We start from the raw sequence: 21,175 nt of genomic DNA, 5'->3' as shown, positions 1-21,175 counted from the left end.
TTCAGGTCATGCTTTGATTCATCTTATCTCAAAGGACAGTAAAAACCATAACTATGTACCTGTAAAATATTACAATGTGCCAATGATTTACATAAATAATTTGTACAGTAAATGATTGATTTTTATTGTTCTATTATCATGACCACATAAAGCACACAAACACCCACACACCCATGGTAAAGCCTTGGTAAAGACTTCTCGTCAAAGGAAGTAATTTTAAGTGTTCCCGACTGGCTCAGTTTCAGAACTGTTATCTTTTATGGATTTCCTTCAGACCAGTCCTGGCGCGCCCTGGTGGAACGACCTTCCCACTGCTGTCAAGACTGCAGAATCACAAGCTATGGTCCTCTGTGGCTCAGTTGGTAGAGCATGGTGCTAACAATGCTTAGGTTGTAGGTTTGATTCCCGCTGGGATCATATACACTGAAAAATGTATGTACTCACTGCAATGTAAGTCGCTTTGGATAAAAGCGTCAGCTAAATGGCATATGTAAGCTGTCTTCCGCTGTAGACTGAAGACCCATCTCTTCAGGCTACATCTTGACTGTCCCTCCTAAAGGTCTCTTCATCCCCCACTTACCCCCCTGTACAGGTCCTCTACTGTAAAAATAAATAAACCTTCCGTCTTTTAGCATTGTGACTGCCAATGGCCCCTGGTCCTAGCATAGATTTGTTTTTTCTAAGGATGACTGATGTACAGGTGATTCACTTACTTTAGACAAATGTACTTGTTGTAAGTCGCTTTGGATAAAGGCGTCTGATAAATGTAAACAATGTAAATGTAAATACTACAGGTAGAACAGATCTAACTGTGTGTCACTGCTATCGGTCCAGTCAGTGAAACATAAACAAATCCATGACTGAGTCAGCACAGAAGTTCAGTCAGTACAAACACACACGCTATTATGGGCTCTTTTCTCCGCCCGCGCAAAACTGCCGCAGGTCCAAACGCAGGCGGTAACAGGTGAAATGACCGCAGTTACCGCTGGAGTGTTGCCTCACCGTACTCAGGTGGGTGGGGTAGCGGTAATAATGGTGCATTCATGACAATGAGCAGGCTTAGTGCCATCAGTTGAGGTGAAAAACGCTGGCCTTGAAAATAGATAATTTGCGCTAAGAGTGGTGTTTATGCTGTTAAAATATAACCCTATGTGTAATTTATGGATGATCGGAACCATGAAACCATGAATTTGTTCAAAGACGACACCCGAGGTTCCCACTCAGAGAGTGTCAGAATCAACCAATATGCAACAAATTCATTTTAACACAGAAGTTCAGAGTTTCAGAGATGCCATGAACGCCACATTGGTATCAATGTTTAACAATTCTTCCTTTTTCTCACCCTTACTGCTTAAGAGAGCACACACAACGTGACATTAATTAATTAAACATGAAAGATAATTACATGAAAAGAAAAAAAAGAAAACCACACAATATCAGAAATGCTTTCTTGTATTTTATTGTGATGGGGAGTCATAAAAAATGGAGCAAAACTAAAATAACAAAAACCACAATAAAAACGACAGTGGATTAAACAGAAATTTATAAAACAATTTGTAGCCTTTGACATGACAGTACAATGTAACAAGTTGGCACGACAACAGAGAAAAGAGGGGCTAGGAGAATCTAATTTTGGCATTGAAAAAGGGAGCAACATCTTCATAACAAGATCAATCCTTCATTACAACAGCAAGGGCTCATGCTTTTAGTCACAAAGTTAGTTTTCAGTAGCTTTATATCAACGTAAGGACAGGGTCGACTAGCCTGGTGATGGATGTGAATGGAACACTTTTCGTTTCTGACATCATTTCTGTCTTCTTCTTCTTCTTCTTTTTAACTTAAACAGAAATCGTGTTTACACAATACATCCTTCCTTTTTTTTCTCTTTTCATTTTTAAAACAACCTTCATGTTCCAGAATTTCGACAGCCTGCTCTGGGCATGGTTACCTTCAAATCATTTTTCATACTAAAATATATTATTGTATCAATTCAAACTACAGTATTGTACACTACAATGTGTAATAAATAACCATTAAAGAAATATAAAAATAAGACACATAAATATAAAATGTCCTCTAAAAACTAAACAGGTATGCTTTATCAGTGAAGAGGGTTCTAATACTGCCATTGTTGAAAACATACACAGGACATACATACATAAAAACAAAACCAGAAACCAAACTGAAAACAATTCTTGTAACACTGTTAGGTAAGATCAACTGAAACACATCATAAACGGGGACCACATTCACTAACGTTTGTTACCTGAAGTGCGGGGTCCAGCAGCAGTGAGACTCCATTGGAAGAATTAACATAATAGCTATCTTGGTGACCATGAGCAATAGCCATCTGGTGTCCATTCTTGAACAAGGCTGCTGTAGTTGACACAGTAGAACTTGATGCTCCGTAGATGTAAAACCTGAACAGGTAGAGTCCTCTCACTGGAGCTGTGAAGATCCCTGTATCACAGCAAAACATTTAGACAGAAAAAGTGGTTTCACAAAATAAAAAAATTAAAATAATGTTTCTTTCCAATACAGAACAAAACATTAACATTCAACACAATTCTGAATAATACCTATCAGTGTTCCTTTGGCATTTCACTACGTGTATTATACATTTATTGATTTAATCTAGATTCATTTTCAAACTGGTTTTCATTCCATTGGCTGCTGTTAATCTCTATGACTAAAGACTTTTTCTGCTGAGTGTATCACTGTGCAGACAGGGAGGGACTATACAGAAAACAGGAGATTGAATTCTAACCAGATATGAAATCAGGATGAATGATCACTTCTAACTACAGGTACACAGGCTATTAGATACATGCATGTACTGCACCTGTAGTGGGGTTATAGGCGTTGCCAATGTTAGTGTAGATGTTTCTGTAGACCAGGGTGGTTTGGAGCGCCCGCTCCAATACTGTAGAAGTGAATACGCACCTACCAACGTGATGGAAGAAAGAGGACGGGGGGTCCAATGTTTAATGCAAAAATAGACAGGCTTCTCTGCAAAATGAAAATAAAATAAAAATTAAATATCCCCGTGTTCCTCTCAAGGAACCCAAAACCATTTCAATGGAAACGATCGGAGTTTCCCTTCTAATGTAGCGGACGCATGAGAGCGGTTTGGCAAATATTCAACACAGCGCCAGCTCTAATACTATCTAAGTGAATACGCACCGACGAGGGAAATCAACAGTGGATGAAATGTTTTCGCTGACTGGCGGCGCAAGGGTGTGGGTTGGGTGGAGCTCCGCTGTTTGAGGCGAAAAATGACAAGGTTCCCAGAGGAATAAAAACGAAATAAAAATGAAATATCCCAGTGTTCCTAACAAAACAAAGAACCCAAAACCGTTTCAATGGAAACGATCGGAGTTTACCTTGGAACGTAGCGGACGGATGAGCGCGGCTTTGGAATTGTTCAAAACAGCGCCCGCTCTAACACGATCAAAGAGAATACGCACCTACCAACGTGTTGGCAGGAAGTGGCGGGAGAGGTCCACTGTTTGAAGTGAAAAAAGACAGGGTTCCCAGCGGAAAAATAAATAAAAATGAGTTCCTCACAAACAAGGAAACCAAAACCATTTCAATGGAAACCATCGGAGTTTCCCTTAGAATGTAGCGGACGGATAAGCGCGGATTTGGATGGCAAACACAGCGCCCGCTCCAATACTGTAGAAGTGAATACGCACCTACGTGATGGAAGAAAGAGGGCGGGGGGTCCAATGTTTAATGCAAAAAAAGACAGGCTTCTCTGCAAAATGAAAATAAAATAAAAATAAAATATCCCCGTGTTCCAAACACGGCTTGTAACAAAAATAAATAGGCTTCAACGAAACACGGCTTGTAACAAAAATAAAAAAAAATAGCGGTAAACAGTAGCCTACAGTCTTCCTCCTCCTGTTCACTGAAACCACTGAAGTCATCTCCTTCGGTGTCGGAGTTGAATAGCCTCAGAATTGCTTCATCCGATGTTGGATCGTTTTCATTGTCGCTCTCGTCACTTTCATCCGGAGGCAAATTCCCCGCTGAGCTCATGCTGCTCTCTTCAACACGCAGCAGTCCAGCCTTTCGAAACCCGTTGATGATAGTGGATTTTTTGACAATGCTCCACGCTGTCAGGACCCACTGGCAGACTTGACCATAAGTTGCTCTTCGCATGCGGCCCGTTTTAGTGAAGGATTTCTCCCCACTTGTCATCCAAGCCTCCCACTGAACACGGAGCGCCACCTTAAATGCACGATTTACACTGATGTCGAGTGGCTGCAAATACTTTGTTGTGCCCCCAGGAATCACAGCTTGAATTGAGTTTGTCCTCTTGATGGCTTCTTTCCCAGAATCTGTTATGTGGGCCCTCATGCTGTCCAAAACGAGCAATGCCTTGTTCCTGTGAAAGAATCCTCCCGGTCGCTTGCCGTAACACTCCGTATGCCATTCATGCATTAGGCTTTCCGTCATCCATCCTTTCTTGTTGACTTTCACAACAATTTCTCTCGGGAATTTTTCTTTTGGCATCGTCGTGCGTTTAAAAATCACCATCGGTGGAAGCTTTTCTCCCGATGCCGTGCAGCTCAGAACACAGGTGAAGTGCGTTTTTTCATGCCCAGTTGTTTTCAGCGTGACGGACGATTCGCCTTTCCTGTTGACAGTCCGAGTGAGAGGCAGGTCAAACGTCAGAGGAACCTCATCCATATTATAGTCATAAAACACCCGTTAAGATAAGATCAAATATGACTATATACACATCGAAGAAACATTAAAATGTCATAATAGAGAAAACGGTGTGTTGATTTAATCGTTGACAGGATGTCTGCTAGGTGTGCCCATTCTTCTGTGACCCAATGAACCCAAAGCACTCAAAGTTGATCAAGGCATTCCTTTAGGCTCATAAACGCAGAGAGTAATTCACATGTTCATATGTAAATAGAATGTAGTGGTCACGATTTTAGCCAACAGCTGTTCTAGCATACTCATATTTTCACACCAGTTCAATAATCACCCTATCTTCAATCACCCTATCTATCTACACATTCACACCGATCCCCTGAGATGGTTAGTGATTGAACTAAAGACAACATTGCTAAAATGTTCTCATGGGCGGATGCAATTAGTTCCAGTATTTGCTTTATATTTTAGAACAACATCAAGGACTGTGTCACAAAATTGTAATAATACATTCAAGTTAAAGGCAAAGATATAGTCAGATAACTTGCACAGATCGCTTTTAGGCAAGAATACCTCAAAACAAACAACAACTGAAGATGGCAGCAGTACAGGCCTGGCAGAGCATCACCTGAGAAGACCTAGCATCTGATGGGGTCAATTGTCACGCCTGAGGTTGCTGTCTGGTGACTCTGGCGCCCTCCTCTGGCGGTACGGGGCCAGTGCCCTCCTAATCTACCAGGATTCGTTTCACCTGTGTGTTCTGTCCCCTGTTTGTTATTTATAGCCTGTGTGTTTCCCCATGTCCTTGTCAGAGATTCTCACTGTCTGTTCGTGTTTACCCTGCCTGCCTGTCTGCCTGTCTGTCTGCCTGCCTGTCTGCCTGTCTGCCTGCCTGCCTGCCTGCCGGTCCGTGTTACTACCCTCTTAGTTCATTGGAGCTTGGCATTCTCCACTTTTATTTGACCCTTTTCTCCCAGTGTTTGTTTGTGCATCCTGCCCCGATCCTAATTAAAAGAAACGTTTGGGTATTTACGCCTTCGTCTGAGTATTTCTCCGCACTTGGGTCCACCGCATCCGCATTGCTAACAGTCAATGGGTCGCAGACTTTAGGCAGTTATTGCATGCAAAGGATTGTCCACCAAATACAAAACATTTTGGGTAGCCTGAAATAGGGGGACGATTCATTTAAAGTGATGTAATTTTCAGAACAGTGAAACGAATATGTACACAAATATCATCAAATAAAAGCTGTGAATCTCTACTTTAACCTCTTAGTAATTGTTTGATTTCATATCCAAACGTTTGGAGTGTAGAGCTGAAAAAAGAAAAAATGCTTCACTGTCCAATTACTTAAACAGGGCACAGTATTTCATTTTCTAACACCGTTTTGGTCGTAAAAAGCACTTTGTGTCCTACCTGACACTCGGTTTGCATATAAACATGTTACTGCCAGGAGTGTTCTAGGGGAGTGGGGGGGAGGGGGGCTTATATTATTATTAGGGAAGATGTTGTTGTTAAATTTTGCCCTGCGCCTTTAATTCCTTGTACTGTTTGTGTGGTGCACTTTATTTTGTTGTTTGTGTAAACCCTGACCAAAGAAAATAACATTCTAATACAAATATTATAACAAAACGTAGTTAATTATCAACCGTTATTAGACCCCTAAATCTGCTACAACGTAAAACCATAAAAGTGGGTGGAAGGATGACCCTATGGATAAAATCCAGTGGTGTTTCTCTCCCCCTCACTTGCTGTCACACACACTCACACACACACACACACACACACACACACACACACACACACACACACACGCACTCAGAGGAGACTGCACTCCCTCCCCGTCAGAAGCAGATGACGGCGGCATCCTCTGGTGAAGCTCCATAGCGGCTAACCTCCTGCATCAGTCGGCTGGCCAGTTGAGCTCTTTGTGTATCCTCTATTGTGGGGCTTGGAAACACCACACGATGGACATGATGGGAAAGAAAGAGAGGCATTTCAAAGGCTTGCTAAAGAGGAACTGGCTCCTTATTGCCACAATTGTGTCAGTGCTGTTAGGTAAGTAAGCCTCTGTTTAACATGAAGCATTTTCCCTGCTTGATGTCACACACACTGGCTATCTGTCTCCCTCCTTTCTTGCTCAGATGTGCACCCTCCCCCTACCCTCTCTCTCTCTCTCTCTCCCTTCCTCTTTCTGTGAAATGTTCTCCTCTATTTTGCCTCATTCTCATTCCACGTAGTCTAGGCATTCAGGCATTGAACAAGCCTCTATTGCTCCTTTGTAAAAAGCTTCGGGCTTGTTGATGAGAATTATAATAATTTACATGCATGAATGGGTACAGGCTTGTTGTGTACGCATACTGCTGTGCATGAGTATGCTTCTGTGCATTTGTGTGCGGTGTGAGGATTTTTTTAAGATGGATGCAAACGGTGTGTGTGACTAGTAATGATGTGTGTGCACAGTCCCTGCTGCTACGCTGTTGCCCACTCTCCTGGAGAGACAGGGGTCCCTGCACTCACAGAGCCTGTCTCACTGCCACAGTCAAACGTGACTTGACTGAGTGAACACTGAAGTGGTTCTCCCTGGCTAAGTACAGGCATGGTGAAGTCCTAGGACAGTGATAGGCAGATAGTGGCTCACTGTGTGTTGAAACTATAAGCAATGAAATTGCCTGTCTCGCCCCTCATTGGCTGCTGGTGTTATTTTGCTTGGCAGCACATTCAGTGCGTCCACCAGTAGCCTATACAGAACAAGCTAGCAAGAGCTTCTCTCCTCTCATTGGTCGTCATTTAGCGATTTTGCTGAAAATGTTAAGATTGCAAAACTTTTGACGTTGCTGGCTATCGGGCTATGAAAAGAAAAGGTTCCCGGGAGAAGAGTACATATAATAGTGGTAAATAATGGAAACCCAGTCCAAGCTCGCTACAGCATTTCTTGTGGTCTCGTCTATGACGTTTATTCAGGAAGGAGCATACCACAAGGAGCATATTACAATGTATTAATTAGGTACTAAATATGATATACACTGTAATGCTCACTTTAATCATCAAAGCATACAAATGCAACATGAGCCCGTAGCAGTGTGATGGATTACAAATCAAGAATCCAGCATTAATTTATGAAATTTGATTGGATTGTTATTACATTGCTTTATTCACTTGACATTGCTATGAACCCGTGTTTACAGATGCTCACTGATTTTCATTACTCCTATAACAGAGTTCACCTTATTCATACCGTGGTAATTTTTCATTGACTACATTTATTTACCAACAATCGAATATAGCTAGTGTGATGTAGGTGGGTGCCCCATTCCAAGTTTAGAATGACGCATACAGTGTGCAAGCCTAACTTAGGCACCTGCTACATGTGTTCACTTTGTCCATTAGCTCACTTGGCGAGCTTTTCCATCCATGTTCGTGACACCATGTTAGTGTAACCGAGTTGAGATGGTAAATCTCATTCCTCAAGTTCAAATCCCCCACCCGCGCTGTTGAATTGCAAGCTTTTCGATAGCGTAGCTGGTTTACGTCAGGTATTTGCGGAGATGGTTATCTGTGTTGGCAAGTCAGAGGTCGCAAGTTCGAGACTCGGTCGGAGAAAGTCGAATTGCAGGGCGACTGTTTGCAACAACCTGACGGGTGTTTCAGTTGTGCTCCATTCATGACGAGTATTTGGATTCTAGTTTTCATTCTTGCAATTCCATTTGCTAGAATTCACAAAATGTCATGATGTTGCTATAGGTTGATATTTCCCATGAGCTATGGAGCTATGGATCAACATGCCATAAACAAATGATGACTAAACATCTTGAGATGCAAAGTAGCCATAAAGCCCCATGAAGATGGGGAGCCTGGTCAACTCTTTCTCCCAGAGAGAGACACATTTTACACACAGACACACAGATAAGCGATATGTGCAAGTTATCTGACTCTTGATCATTTCTTAACGCATTGGAAATGGCAACATATTACTTGTGAATGTATTGTTGAAAGTGTGTGTATTTCTTGCCTTTTACTTGAATGTATTATTACAATGTTGTGATACAGTCCTTGATGTTGTACTAAAATATAAGCAAATACTGGAACTAATTGCACACGCCCATGAGAACATTTTAGCAATGTTGTCTTTAGACCACTGGAATTCACATCCAGAGGAATAATGCAGACACCTCTCCCAGCCAATCACACTGGCACCTTGGAAAACAGTCCAATCACTAACCCTCTCAGGGGAGCGGTATGAATCCAATCGTAGACAATTCCACACAATAACAAACATACACATACAGTGCCCTGCGTAAGTAATGGGACGGTGAAACATTCTTTCGGCTCTACAACTCTACAGTTTAGATTTGAAATCAAATAGTTAGACTGAGGTCCTCAGCTTTTATTTGATTACATTTGTGTACTTTTTATGCATAGTTCCCCTATTTCAGGGTAAACAAAAGTAATGGGACTGATTTATCAAATTAAGCACTCATAATTAGTATTTGGTGGACAATCCTTTTCATGTAGTAACTGCCTGAAGTCTGCGACCCATTGACCCCACCAGATGCTGGGAATCTTTGGTGATGCTCTGCCAGGCCTGCAGCCACCTTCAGTTGTTTATTTTGAGGTCTTTTTGCCTAAAATCTTATCATCAGGAAATGAAATGCATGTTAAATCTGAAGGAACCTTTCCACTTTTTGACCCTGAGTTGCTAAACTCAAACTTCCTAATTGCTATGGCAGTATGTTTTGGGTCATTGTTTTACTGTATGATGTGGCGTCATCCAATGAAGTTGGAGGCAAGATGTTTCTGTACATTCAGAACACATTCTGCTGCTGCTGTCAGCAGTTACAATCATCAATTAAGACAAGTTAGTAAGTTCTAGCGGTAGCTATACATGCCCAAACCTTTAGCGACTTGAATGGCAATGTACCATTTTTTGTATCCTGATGGCAGTGGGAAAGAAGGAGTTCTTTAGATTTTTTCAGAATTGTAATTATTTGAGGAAATTGATTGATTTCATATATATGCCATCATAGCCAGCCCTCTGGAATATTAAACCTATCATACAATCTTAGATTATATGGGGTAACCTCTATTATGCATTTCCAAAGGCTTCCAATTACAGTGATACTTGTTTTTTAAACATATTGCAACAGTTCTATTTCTATGGGAGTAAGATCATCTTACCCATCAGTGTTAAAATTCAAATATATGTATATTTTTTCCTCTCTTTATCTCTCTCCTATTATCGTTAGACAATTCAAGCATTTCTCTAATTATTATTTCCTCTTCTCTCTCTCTCTCTCTCTCTCTCTCTCTCTCTCTCTCTCTCTCTCTCTCTCTCTCAGGGATTGGCCTCGGGCTTGTGGTTAGGGAATATGGATCACTGTCCCACCTCCACAAGGAATATTTTGGCTTCCCCGGAGAGATCCTGATGCGAATGCTAAAGCTGGTGATTCTGCCCCTCATCATTTCAAGCATGATAACAGGTAACATGGAATACATCTTAAGTTATCTTCTCAGTCCTGGAGGACTGGACACCCAGTAGACCATTGTCTTATGACAGATAGCGTGACACTGTCCACAGTGATTTGTCTGATAACTCGCAACAATTATGGGAAGGATAAAAAGAAGCCCGGCTAAAATATGCACTGTCAAAATGTTAGCACTGTTACAATGGTACAAATAAACATTTCAGTCATGACTATTTAACAAAACAATGAATCCATAAATAATCAATTCAAGTTTCAACTTTCTTCCAGCATTTCCTTCCCTGTCTTAGTTACATGATTGTAACTAAGCAAATCTGTAATTTAAAGTGTAAATCTCTGTGAATTTTTTCTTTAAGAGGAAGCCTCCTTTGGGTTAAAAACAGCTTAATTGTCTCTCTCTGTATGTCCACAGGGGTTGCAGCCCTGGATTCAGAAGTTTCAGGAAAGATTGGTTTGCGCGCTGTTGTGTATTACTTCTCCACCACCATCATCGCAGTCATTCTGGGTAAGTAAGGACCGATCTCAACCATTCCCACGCTCTCTGTAAATCATTGACAAATGTCCTTAATGACTAATAGGGTGGCACTACATGTTAATGCTCTACCATAATAGGCATCATTTCTGAATATGCAATAAAATTCTTGCCATGAAAGATGCATTTTGCAACCTCCAAAAGGGAAATACAGCTTACAAAAAAAAAGAAATGATGACCCAATGACGAGCGATGGCTGAAATCTTTTCCAGGCATTATTTTGGTGATGGCCATCAAACCTGGTGTTTCTCAGGCTGCAGACCACATTGAGAGGGCTGGCACCACACCCAACGTCACCACCGTTGACACACTGCTGGACCTCATTAGGTAACACAGTTTCTTCAATGGAAATGATAACTAACTGATGATTTCAATAAAGATCAATTCCCAATCAACCAATTTAAAGACATGTTAAACGTGTATTTGTCTTTTCCCACCATTTCAGATAGGGCTGTACAGATGAATTGATTGATCTAACAGATTAATCAACACATTTGATCAGATTTATTTTAGTCAGACCAATAAATTAAAGCTAGAATGGGTGTTGCAGTGTGGTACCTCAGTTCAAGTGATTAGCATCCTTTTGTCTTTATCTATTCCCAGCTTTGGAGACCACCATCATTCCATTGTTACCTTGCAAAGTACCATATTACTTCCACCACTCATTGTTGAAATGTTTAGAAAATCTCTGACCATTAATCAACTAATAGGAAAAAAATAATCCCTAATTTCAGCATATACTCCACCCCCTCATCATGTGTCTTATTCCATCAACAGGAACATGTTTCCAGAAAATCTGTTGCAGGCTTGTTTTCAACAGGTAAGGGCCATTCACTGCTTTTGACATTGAACTGTCACAATTTTTTTAGAACCCATTTACAAGTACAAATGTAACCATCTCATTCCAGTACAAGACAAAGCGCAAAGAGCTGGAACCACCTAAAGTCACAGTCAACACAACTATGTCCCCACCTCTCTCAGACACTATCATGACAACTGTGGAGGTAGGTGTCACAATCTCCTAATTTAAGTTACCTGTGACATAAACTACTAAGTAGGGCTATGATGCATTATGCACTTTGCTCTTATAATGAATCATGGTGCTATATTATGAGGATGTTATATAACTATTTATGAGCTTATAGCAGGTGTTATAATGCATCATAAGGCACTATGGATGTGCTATAAGGTAGTATGTGTGTGCCTCATAGCTGATATCCAATCACATTCAGTGCCTTTTTACCTGGCATCACAAGTGTCTCATTTCAGTGTGTCACATTTTCACATCTGTGTTGAAATACTGAAAACACCAAGAAGGATTTTGCCAAATAGCCTACATAGCTTGATGGGCATACATGGTGTTGGCCAAGGTTTGGCAACAAGGTGTCCTCCAATAGACCAATATACAGTGCCTTGGGAAAGTATTCAGACCCCTTCACTTTTTCCACATTTTGTTGTGTTATAGACTCAATTTAAAATGGATTAAATTAAAAGAATTTGCCATCAATCCACACACAATACCCCACAATGACAAAGTGAAAACACATTTTTTGAAATTTCAGTTAATTTCTTAAAATTGAAATACAGAAATACCTCATGTACATATGTATTCAGACCCTTTGCTATTACACTCTTAAAATTAGCTAAAATGCAAAAATGTCATCAACAAATCACTCATTAAGTTGAATTGAGTCCATCTTAATGCAAGGATAATAGTTCATGTAATTTTGGAATTAATATCTTTGTTTTTATAGGGTCTCTGATTTGCATAGGAATCAATTACACACCGCAAAGGATGTGTAGACTTATGCAAACAGGTCTTAAAATGTATTTTTAATTTATTATTATTTAGTTATTTTTTACTTTGAAAGTGTCCACTGTATCGAGTGAGGGTATGTGGTTAATCACATACATTTGATTTTAGAGTGAATATCCCTTCAAGCTATCAGTTGTGAGAATCTAATGAGCCTAATGAGACTAATTGCTCCCCTTTTTATCTTCTGTAGAACATAACCAAGGACTATAAAGTAGTTGGGATGTATTCTGAAGGGATCAACGTGTTAGGCCTTATAGTATTCTGCGTTGCTTTTGGGCTCGTCATCGGCAAGATGGGTGAAAGGGGACGCATTCTGCTGGAGTTTTTCGATGCCTTAAATGAAGCCACCATGAGACTAGTCCAGATCATTATGTGGTACGTACAACCAAGCCTCCAGGCATTATCTAAGGGGCAAAACACACACAATTCATGAGGAAATCATGTTGTTGAAATTCAATTAAAATGTTTTGCTCCATCTGTTTTCCTCCCTCTAACACTGATGTACCATGTTGTAATTTAATTGTTTTTGGAGAACAAACAGTCTTTGTGGCAATTGCATACCTGTGGTTTAGACAGCTTCAGAATGCATTCCCCAAAAATTTTCAGTTGACTGGTTTACACTGCATCTGTGAGTAAGTAAATCGTGATTGCTGTGTCAAATCAATCATATGTTTAGCTGATTCGCATGGAATGTTCACAGAGAAGTGTTTTCTACCATTTAACTGTTTTACATTCGATAAACAAAAATGGATTGCATCAGAACTCAATTGCTGTGTTACCCAGCATCAGCCTAGCTTAGCCAGGCTTTGAGCGTGTTCCCAAAAAACTGTCAAAGTTTACACCGCAGCTGTTGGTGAGCTTAATCGTGATTGCTCTGTCAAATTAACTGTCTGGAGAACAATGACTTGATTCAAACCTAATCTGGTTGGTTGTTCAAGATGTGCTCTTCTTCATTTTACTTCCTGAATTCTTCCTTGCACCTCTAGCAGGTCAGAGTACCCAACACTGTCAAGTTCAAGTTTTGACTTTATTTGTCCCAAATGTCAAGTTTCACATAAAAACATAAACAAACTCATAACACATAATAAATAGGTCAAAATAGGGTGGCACTGAATGCAATGACCAGATACACCATCACCGTCAATGTCAGTCAACAACATCTCTGTCAACATCAATATCATCATCATAATCAACACCATCCTCATCATCATCATCCTTGTCATGGCAATACAAGGAAGAATGCAATCTGTGTAATGACAAGCTCCTCCCCTTCTCAGCATTTAGAAGGTCAATGGCAGAGGAGATGAAGGACTGCTTATACTGTACCTGTTACTCTTGACAGGGGGGAACCTGAACTGGGAGCCAGAGGGTAGTGCCTCGAACCTGGAACCTGGAGTGGAGGGGATGAACACAATCAGATACGGTGCGGCTATTGCACTGACAGCTATCTTAGCATAGTCATGTCGTCTAAAACTAACTGAGAGGCGCATACAGATTTGACATTCACAGCTGCCATAAACTTATGTGCAGGTCTGTGGTTTTGGTGCTGTGTTCTCAGGTCTGTGGCTTAAGTTTGACCTTCAACTCCATTGCAATGCACTCCAAAAAATCACTTCACTTACCACTAGGAGTCAGGCAAATTGTGTTCTTGCGTAGATCTCATTCAGACATGGCTGAGGTAGAAATAGAGCAAATTGATATAAGAATATTGTGGTGGAAGTCTAAAGTTGTATCAGTCATATGAAAGTGTATAACCTGAAAATAGTTCTATGAATGTATTTTCCATAACAATCCCTCCTTTTAACATTTAATTCCTTGAATGTTAACAACACTTCAGCCTAAATATCATATTTCACTGGACGGAGGTTCTCATATCCTCCTCGTCCACATCAAATAAGTTAAACCGGGAAAGGGATCCGGGTTAGAAAGGTCATCCCCTGTCTCCCTTCATTCGAGTACCATGTTAGTTGTCATTATATGGGTGGCCGCCCTCCTTATATATGCCTTGCCAACCACCGACATCACTATACAACTATTTTTCATCAAGAAAGCGATAAGTGTACGTCTGTACACAGTACACTTGCTCTGGCAGTGGTTTAGCTATGGTGAGGTCGAATTGGGTTTGGTTTCCTGCATTATCATGAACAATCACTCTTTCCCAGATAAACTTGGCTTCTTGTCTTATTAGAGAACAGTATGTCACATTACGTAGCTCATATACAGCCACTCCGTAGGCCGCAATCGTCTCGGCGGCTTCATGGTGTTTCAATTATGTTGGAATCAGAGGTTACTAGCACGTGATTCTTGTTGGAGCCCTGCGGTGGCTCAGTGTTGTCCTTGTCTTGGGCCTTACTACTTCTCTCCTCCTGGCTGGTCACGCCTGGTCCCGTCGTGTTGCCCCTGGGCTGGCCGCTGACGTCTAGTCATGCTGGGTGGCTCCTGGTCCTCCCGCTGATGGCTGGTCTCGCTGGGTCACTCCGTGTCTGCCCGCTGACGTCCCCACTGGTCTCTCCAGTGGTGGTGCCTTCTTGCCTCCCTGGTGGTCTAGTGGTATGATTCTCGCTTTGGGTGTGAGAGGTCCCGGGTTCAAATCCCGGACGAGCCCCCAAATTGTGGTGGAAGTCTAGGATTTACCACTCTGTACTTTAGCTCTTCAGAGGTAAGAATCAAGAAACAAGTCCTGAGTAGCCACAATATCTGAGTCCGGTATTTATTGCTTGCAAACAAGAGACAAGAGCGTAACAGCAGCCCAGCGTAGAACCGGGGGTCCGTTCAGCACAAGTCTAAAGAGACAATGATCAGGTTTGTCTTTTATACAGTTTGAACATAATAGTAGGCGCCGCCACGGCTACTGGCTGATGGGCTTGTGTTTACGTGAGAAAGGGCGGGAGAGAATGAACAATGGGGAGACTCTCTTACTGATCAATCAGCGCTTTCGTACTGATTAATCGCCGTTCAACATTTCACACCTATCGGCAGGATGCGCCTGTCCCCCCATTATTGCTCTCTCCCACCACTCCCTCAGAGATCACCGCTGTTCATATGGTAAATCATACAGTGCTTCTCAGAACAATGGCCATAGAACCTTATAGGTGTGGCAAGAGAAAATGTCATCACAGTAGTTACACAAGTTGTATCAGTCATATGAAAGTGTATAACCTGAAAATAGTTCTATGAATGTATTTTCCATAACACGTCTTAGCTCCGTTTGCAAGTGTGACAACTTTTATCAATGAGTTTGCAATCCACCAATTCCAAAACAATTGTGTAATTATGTGAATAATGGGCAGTCTAATTCGTGAAAATCACAATTACACAAAATCAAATGCGCAATAGTATATGAATGAAAAATTAGTTGGTAGAACTGTAAGATAAGAGCTTGTAAATGCGAGCCCCGCTGTTGCGTAAAGGCGCATATTTGAACCGCGCGTTTTGCGGTTTAAAGTGTACCTTTTTACACATGATTTCAGCTCTTGATTGTACCTTAATCAATCTGCAAATAACATTGATTCAATTGATGAAATAGTGATGTTTTGTTTACAGTATATGTACATACATAAATGATATCCGTGCTCTTCAAAATACAAACGATGGTATAATTATTCTTAAGTCCTGACTAAACGGATTGTTTAGATGCCACACGGAATGGATTTGTGCATGGTATTTATCTAATTGAATGATTACACACTAACGTCAAAGAAAACGGGAAATCTCTGGCGGCATTAAGTTAGTGCGGAGTGGCAGGCGCTCGTGGTGTTCAGCAAGAACGCAACTCACTCACAATTTGCATGACCCCTAGATTTTACACCACAACTGAGTTCAAGGTAAAACTTAAGAATGCTTTAAACCACAGGTGTCAAGGACACAGCAATCACTATTACGCAGCTGTCAGTCTAAATTCTGTCCACGCATCTCACTTGGGTTTAGACAGCAGAACAACGCTGAGCTAGCTGATGCAGCAATAGCCCCATTGTATTTCCGATGGTGATAACAATTATTATGATGATAACAATGATGTTAGCTATGTTGTGTTTTTTTATTTATTATTACAGTTATATGCCAGTAGGCATACTCTTTCTAATCGCAGCCAAGATAATTGAGGTGGAGGACTGGGAGATCTTCAGAAAAATGGGCCTATACATGGTGACAGTGCTGAGTGGGTGAGCCATCATACAGTAACTTATCTCTGCTTTCTTGCCACAGAAGGGGATTAATAGCTGGTATTTGGGTCCAGTTTTCCCTTCAAATATCCTGTAAAAGATAATAATAATGTGTGAGGAAAAGCTTTGATACTATTTGAAATCAAATGCAGATAAAGGTGTGTGTGTGGAAGCATTTGGATGGACGGGCTCTGCTTGACTTTTTATTATATATATACTGGGGAGATCTTAATTAGTAATAGCTAGCAGTATCATATGATTAGCAACATTCCAAATACTGATGGTAAAATAACCGTGACTTATACTGACAGCATTAAGGAACATTAACCAATGAGTGACTACTGTGTCTGTTGTCATAACAATAATTTAATACTGTGTCTGTTTTCTCTTCAGTCTGGCCATCCATTCCACCATTTGTCTGCCACTGATATTCTTTGCCATTGTGAGGAAGAACCCTTATACCTTCACCTTGGGGATGGCCCAGGCACTGGTGACTGCTCTCATGATCTCTTCAAGGTACGCCTCGACTACTAATCTGTCTGTCCGAATGTTTCTTGTAGAGCTAATGACACTGGACTTTTGCATTAGATAGCAACATGGTTGTGGGGCATGTACACTATAAATTAGAATAATTTTAAATAATACTAAATTACACTGTCAGTGCATTGTTTGTGTGACAGGGTGGGGGGGGTGGAAGTCCCAGGGTCAGTGAGAGGCAGGGGGGACTCCGGTCCACTCTTCATGTTTCTGTAATTCATGACCTGATCTGCCAATCAACTCTGTTTGGCCAAATATAGGAGATATTCTGTAATTCGGCAAGGGATAAAACTATTCTCTCTCTTTCAAGTTTATTTTCGTGATTATTTTGTTACCTGGAAGGAACGCAATGTCATGCATTATCATGCCATCTGGACACAAGGTGGAGCAATACCATGAAATTGAAAATGTACATTTGAAAAGGCCACAACCTTCATTATCACACCTGTATGACACAGAATTCATAATTCAAATACAGAATTCAAATAATGAACAAATTTGTCTGAAGGACCCATAACTTCCACCATTATGTATTTTCCATTTTTAATTTTGTGAAAAACACAAATATAGCTTAGACCCCTGCTCGCAGCTACATGTGTTTTTGTCTTTGTTTTTATTGTAGTCACATAAAAACACATTGATGACTGTGATGTATGAGAATGTAAAAGACTGCAATATTGAAAGAAATGGAAATAAATGATCTAAAATAATAAAAACAAAGTAATAGGTCCTTGTTCTGGTTATGATAAGGTAATGTAGCCTACTCTCATTGGCTATCCTTTTAAATCTACATGTGATGTCATCCTAGCTCTGCCACCCTGCCCGTCACCTTTCGCTGTGCTGAGGAGAACAACCGAATTGACAAGAGGATTACCCGCTTTATGTTGCCAGTGGGTGCCACCATCAACATGGACGGCACAGCACTTTATGAGGCGGTTGCCGCCATATTCATTGCCCAGCTAAATGACTATGATCTGGATGTGGGTCAGATTGTCACCATCAGGCAAGTCACCAATGGCCCCACATTGAAATGGGAATTTTACTCTATGTACAAGTTTTGTGGAGGTTAAAGCTTCTGGAGACCAAATCATCACATTATCTAGGGCAGGGTTAGTGCCCAACCTTATTGTAAATGAGATCTACTTGGTCTATAGCCAGCCTAAGAAGATCCACTACACTGTCCAAACTCACGTGTGAAACGCATATGAAAGAGAAACACAGCTACTGGTTGTGTGAGGGTACCATTATTCACGATTGATCCATATTTTAGAAGTGTTGCCGAATAGTTTTATTTGTGTGCCCTAACTATTACTAATATTTTCCCAAGGCTAAGCTTGATATTTAGTCTGTATCTACTCAGAATATGGATGATTTCAACCAAGAATATTGGTACCCTCATACAACTGTTTCTCTTTCGTCTCAGCCAATTTCCCAATAATTTTGGTGCCAAGAAATAGGGGGTGTCCTCCAATAGACCAATATACAGTGCCTTGGGAAAGTATTCAGACCCCTTCACTTTTTCCAAATTTCAAATGGATTAAATTAAAAGAATTTGCCATCAATCCACACACAATACCCCAGAATGACAAAGCAAAAACAGGTTTTTAGAAATGTCGGTAAATGTATCAAAATTGAACCTTAGACCTCTTTGCTATGACACGCTATGAAAATCTGTGGCTAATTATTTTAATTTAATCCATTTTAAATTGAGTCTATAACACAACAACATGTGGGGTCTGAATACTTTCTGAAGGCACTGTATAAACAGTGTTGTAATTTACTCATAGTTATTGTTTAAAATCCAAATTTTGGGGTATAGAGCCAAAAGAGAAAAAAAAATGCTTTACTGTCCCAATAATTATGCGGGGCATTGTGTAAATGCTCAGCGTATAAGTCTGTTGCCAACCGATTGTCATTGTAAGGCAATTGTTAGGATTGAAAGGAACTGCAGTAATATTGTGTTTACTATTTTTTCAGTATAACTGCAACAGTAGCCAGCATCGGAGCTGCTGGGGTTCCAAATGCTGGCCTTGTTACCATGGTGATTGTGCTGACTGCAGTAGGACTACCGGCAAGTGACGTCACTTTAATTGTTGCTGTGGATTGGCTGTTGTGAGTAATCCATCAAGCCTGAGTCAAAGATTTTCAAAATAAATGATGGCCTCTAGTTCAGCAGTTTTAATGGTGAATAAATACAATGATGTACAACTGACGATTATCAATGGTTGCTCTACCCCTCTGGCTGTTTCAGAGACCGCTTCCGCACCATGGTCAACGTGCTGGGGGATGCTTATGGAGCTGGGATAGTCCAGAAACTCTCCAAGAGAGAGCTGGAGAGGATGGACCTGACCTCAGACGTGGATGTAGCCAATCCCTTTGCTCTGGAGACCACACTGGATGATGAGGAGTGCGAAAAGAAGTCCTACGTCAACGGTGGCTTCACCGTTGACAAGACCGATGCTATTTCCTTCACCGAGACATCCCAGTTTTAGGGATCCTGAACTGGCTGGGGATGGGGGGGAAAGAAGTGCCAAAAACGTGAGGAAGTTACAACATCTATTCAACCAGTGCCATTATGAGGGAGGAAAACCATTACATGAGACACTTTCAAGCTCGGACCTTAGCAATAGCCACCATAGTTTTGACGGTCATATCTTCACCGTGTCTGTGTGTGTGTTGCTTGTTTGCAGGTGTGTACTAGAAGCTGTTTGTCTGACTGTTTGGCTTCATTTACACAGCAAGCCTAAAAAACAAATTCCGATATTTTCATCATATGATTTTTCTGTGCATTTTACATGTGACCAACATGTGAGTTTAGACATAGGTTGAATTCTGAAATTATGTGTCATTATTGTTTATGACAGTACGGAGCCGGAGACGTCATGCAGTTTGTTCGTAGCTCAACTCTTAGTTCAACAACCTTTCTTGTAATGTCCACCAGAGGGCGATATTACGAAGCGAGCTACAGTATGCATATTCAGGATTATCCAAAGTCAGCGGTCTTGAGTCAGTGTGAAGAGGCGGGATGGCTATGCTAAAGAGCATGTGCCAACAGAAAAACTGAAATTGCATATAAATTAACTCAGAGCAATATAATGTTTCTCAGTTGATTCTGTGCATTTCAGCAGTTGGCTTTATGGACTCGGCACACTCGCAATGCACAGAGCGCAGTTTGTGTCATGAATTTTCCGCTCTGGCACCACAAGTTCACTTTGACCATATTTAACATGATTGAAATGAGAGCTTTCATGAATCGATCAAAAAATCTTTACGTGCCATGTGCAATTACAATAATAACTCTTAAGAAGGGCTCAAGGGATAATGACAGTGAGCAGTTGGAGCTGGAGTGAGGAACAGAGAGGGAGAGTAGGCTATAGCCAGATCAGCTCATGAAGAACATGAGATGAAGAGAGGAAATTGTTTAAATATCAAGGTATTTTAATGGGGACCAACTTGTGTTAAAAAAAAGTGCTGCCTGAGAAGCGGTGTTTTGAAATGAATAATGCGAAATGTGCTTTGATAATGCAAACTATGCATTACAGAATGAAGTAAGGATTGAGAGGGATTGGATCGTTGGGGATTGGACAGTTCCCTAGGCTCTAGGACAGGAGACTTTCCCCTGCCAGTCCCATGCCTCTACTCTGAATATTGTGTGACAGAGACAGGTTTAGGCCTACTATATGCACAATGCACTACATAGGCACACTAAATGTGTGACTTAAGATTCACAATAACAGCTCAAAGAGGAACAAGTTTCATCTCATATAGATCTACTGTAGGGGTTTCCCCTGTATCTTTGGTGGTAATGTAACTTAACTGTGAACCCCCCAAATTAGCTAATACGGTTCCCTGATCCCCCTAACCAATAATAGACAAATACACGCGCCTCACAGAGCTACTGCGGACACCCACCTAAAAAAAATGTCTAGGGGAAACACTGGCTTGAGTTATCGCCATGTTCAGGTTCAGGCTTCCTCTA

At 41.0% G+C, this 21,175-nt stretch overlaps 1 protein-coding gene across 1 annotated transcript; it reads left to right on the top strand.

The window, feature by feature from the left end:
* Positions 1-6,635: 6,635 nt before the first annotated feature.
* Positions 6,636-19,688, top strand: LOC310818746 (excitatory amino acid transporter 3-like; the record flags this gene model as incomplete). Its single annotated transcript, XM_083689774.1, has 12 exons — positions 6,636-6,726; positions 10,008-10,148; positions 10,564-10,656; positions 10,896-11,010; positions 11,461-11,503; positions 11,592-11,687; positions 12,690-12,874; positions 16,552-16,659; positions 17,053-17,175; positions 18,005-18,199; positions 19,174-19,308; positions 19,448-19,688. The coding sequence occupies 12 exons, from the start codon at positions 6,636-6,638 to the stop codon at positions 19,686-19,688; spliced, it is 1,566 nt and encodes a 521-aa protein (XP_083545900.1).
* Positions 19,689-21,175: the final 1,487 nt, after the last annotated feature.

The sequence above is a fragment of the Argentina silus genome (assembly GCF_951799395.1).
Source record: "Argentina silus genome assembly, chromosome: 18".
Lineage (NCBI taxonomy): Eukaryota > Metazoa > Chordata > Actinopteri > Argentiniformes > Argentinidae > Argentina > Argentina silus.
Note: the sequence above shows the minus strand (reverse complement) of the source record. Positions and strands in the feature narration are given on the sequence as shown.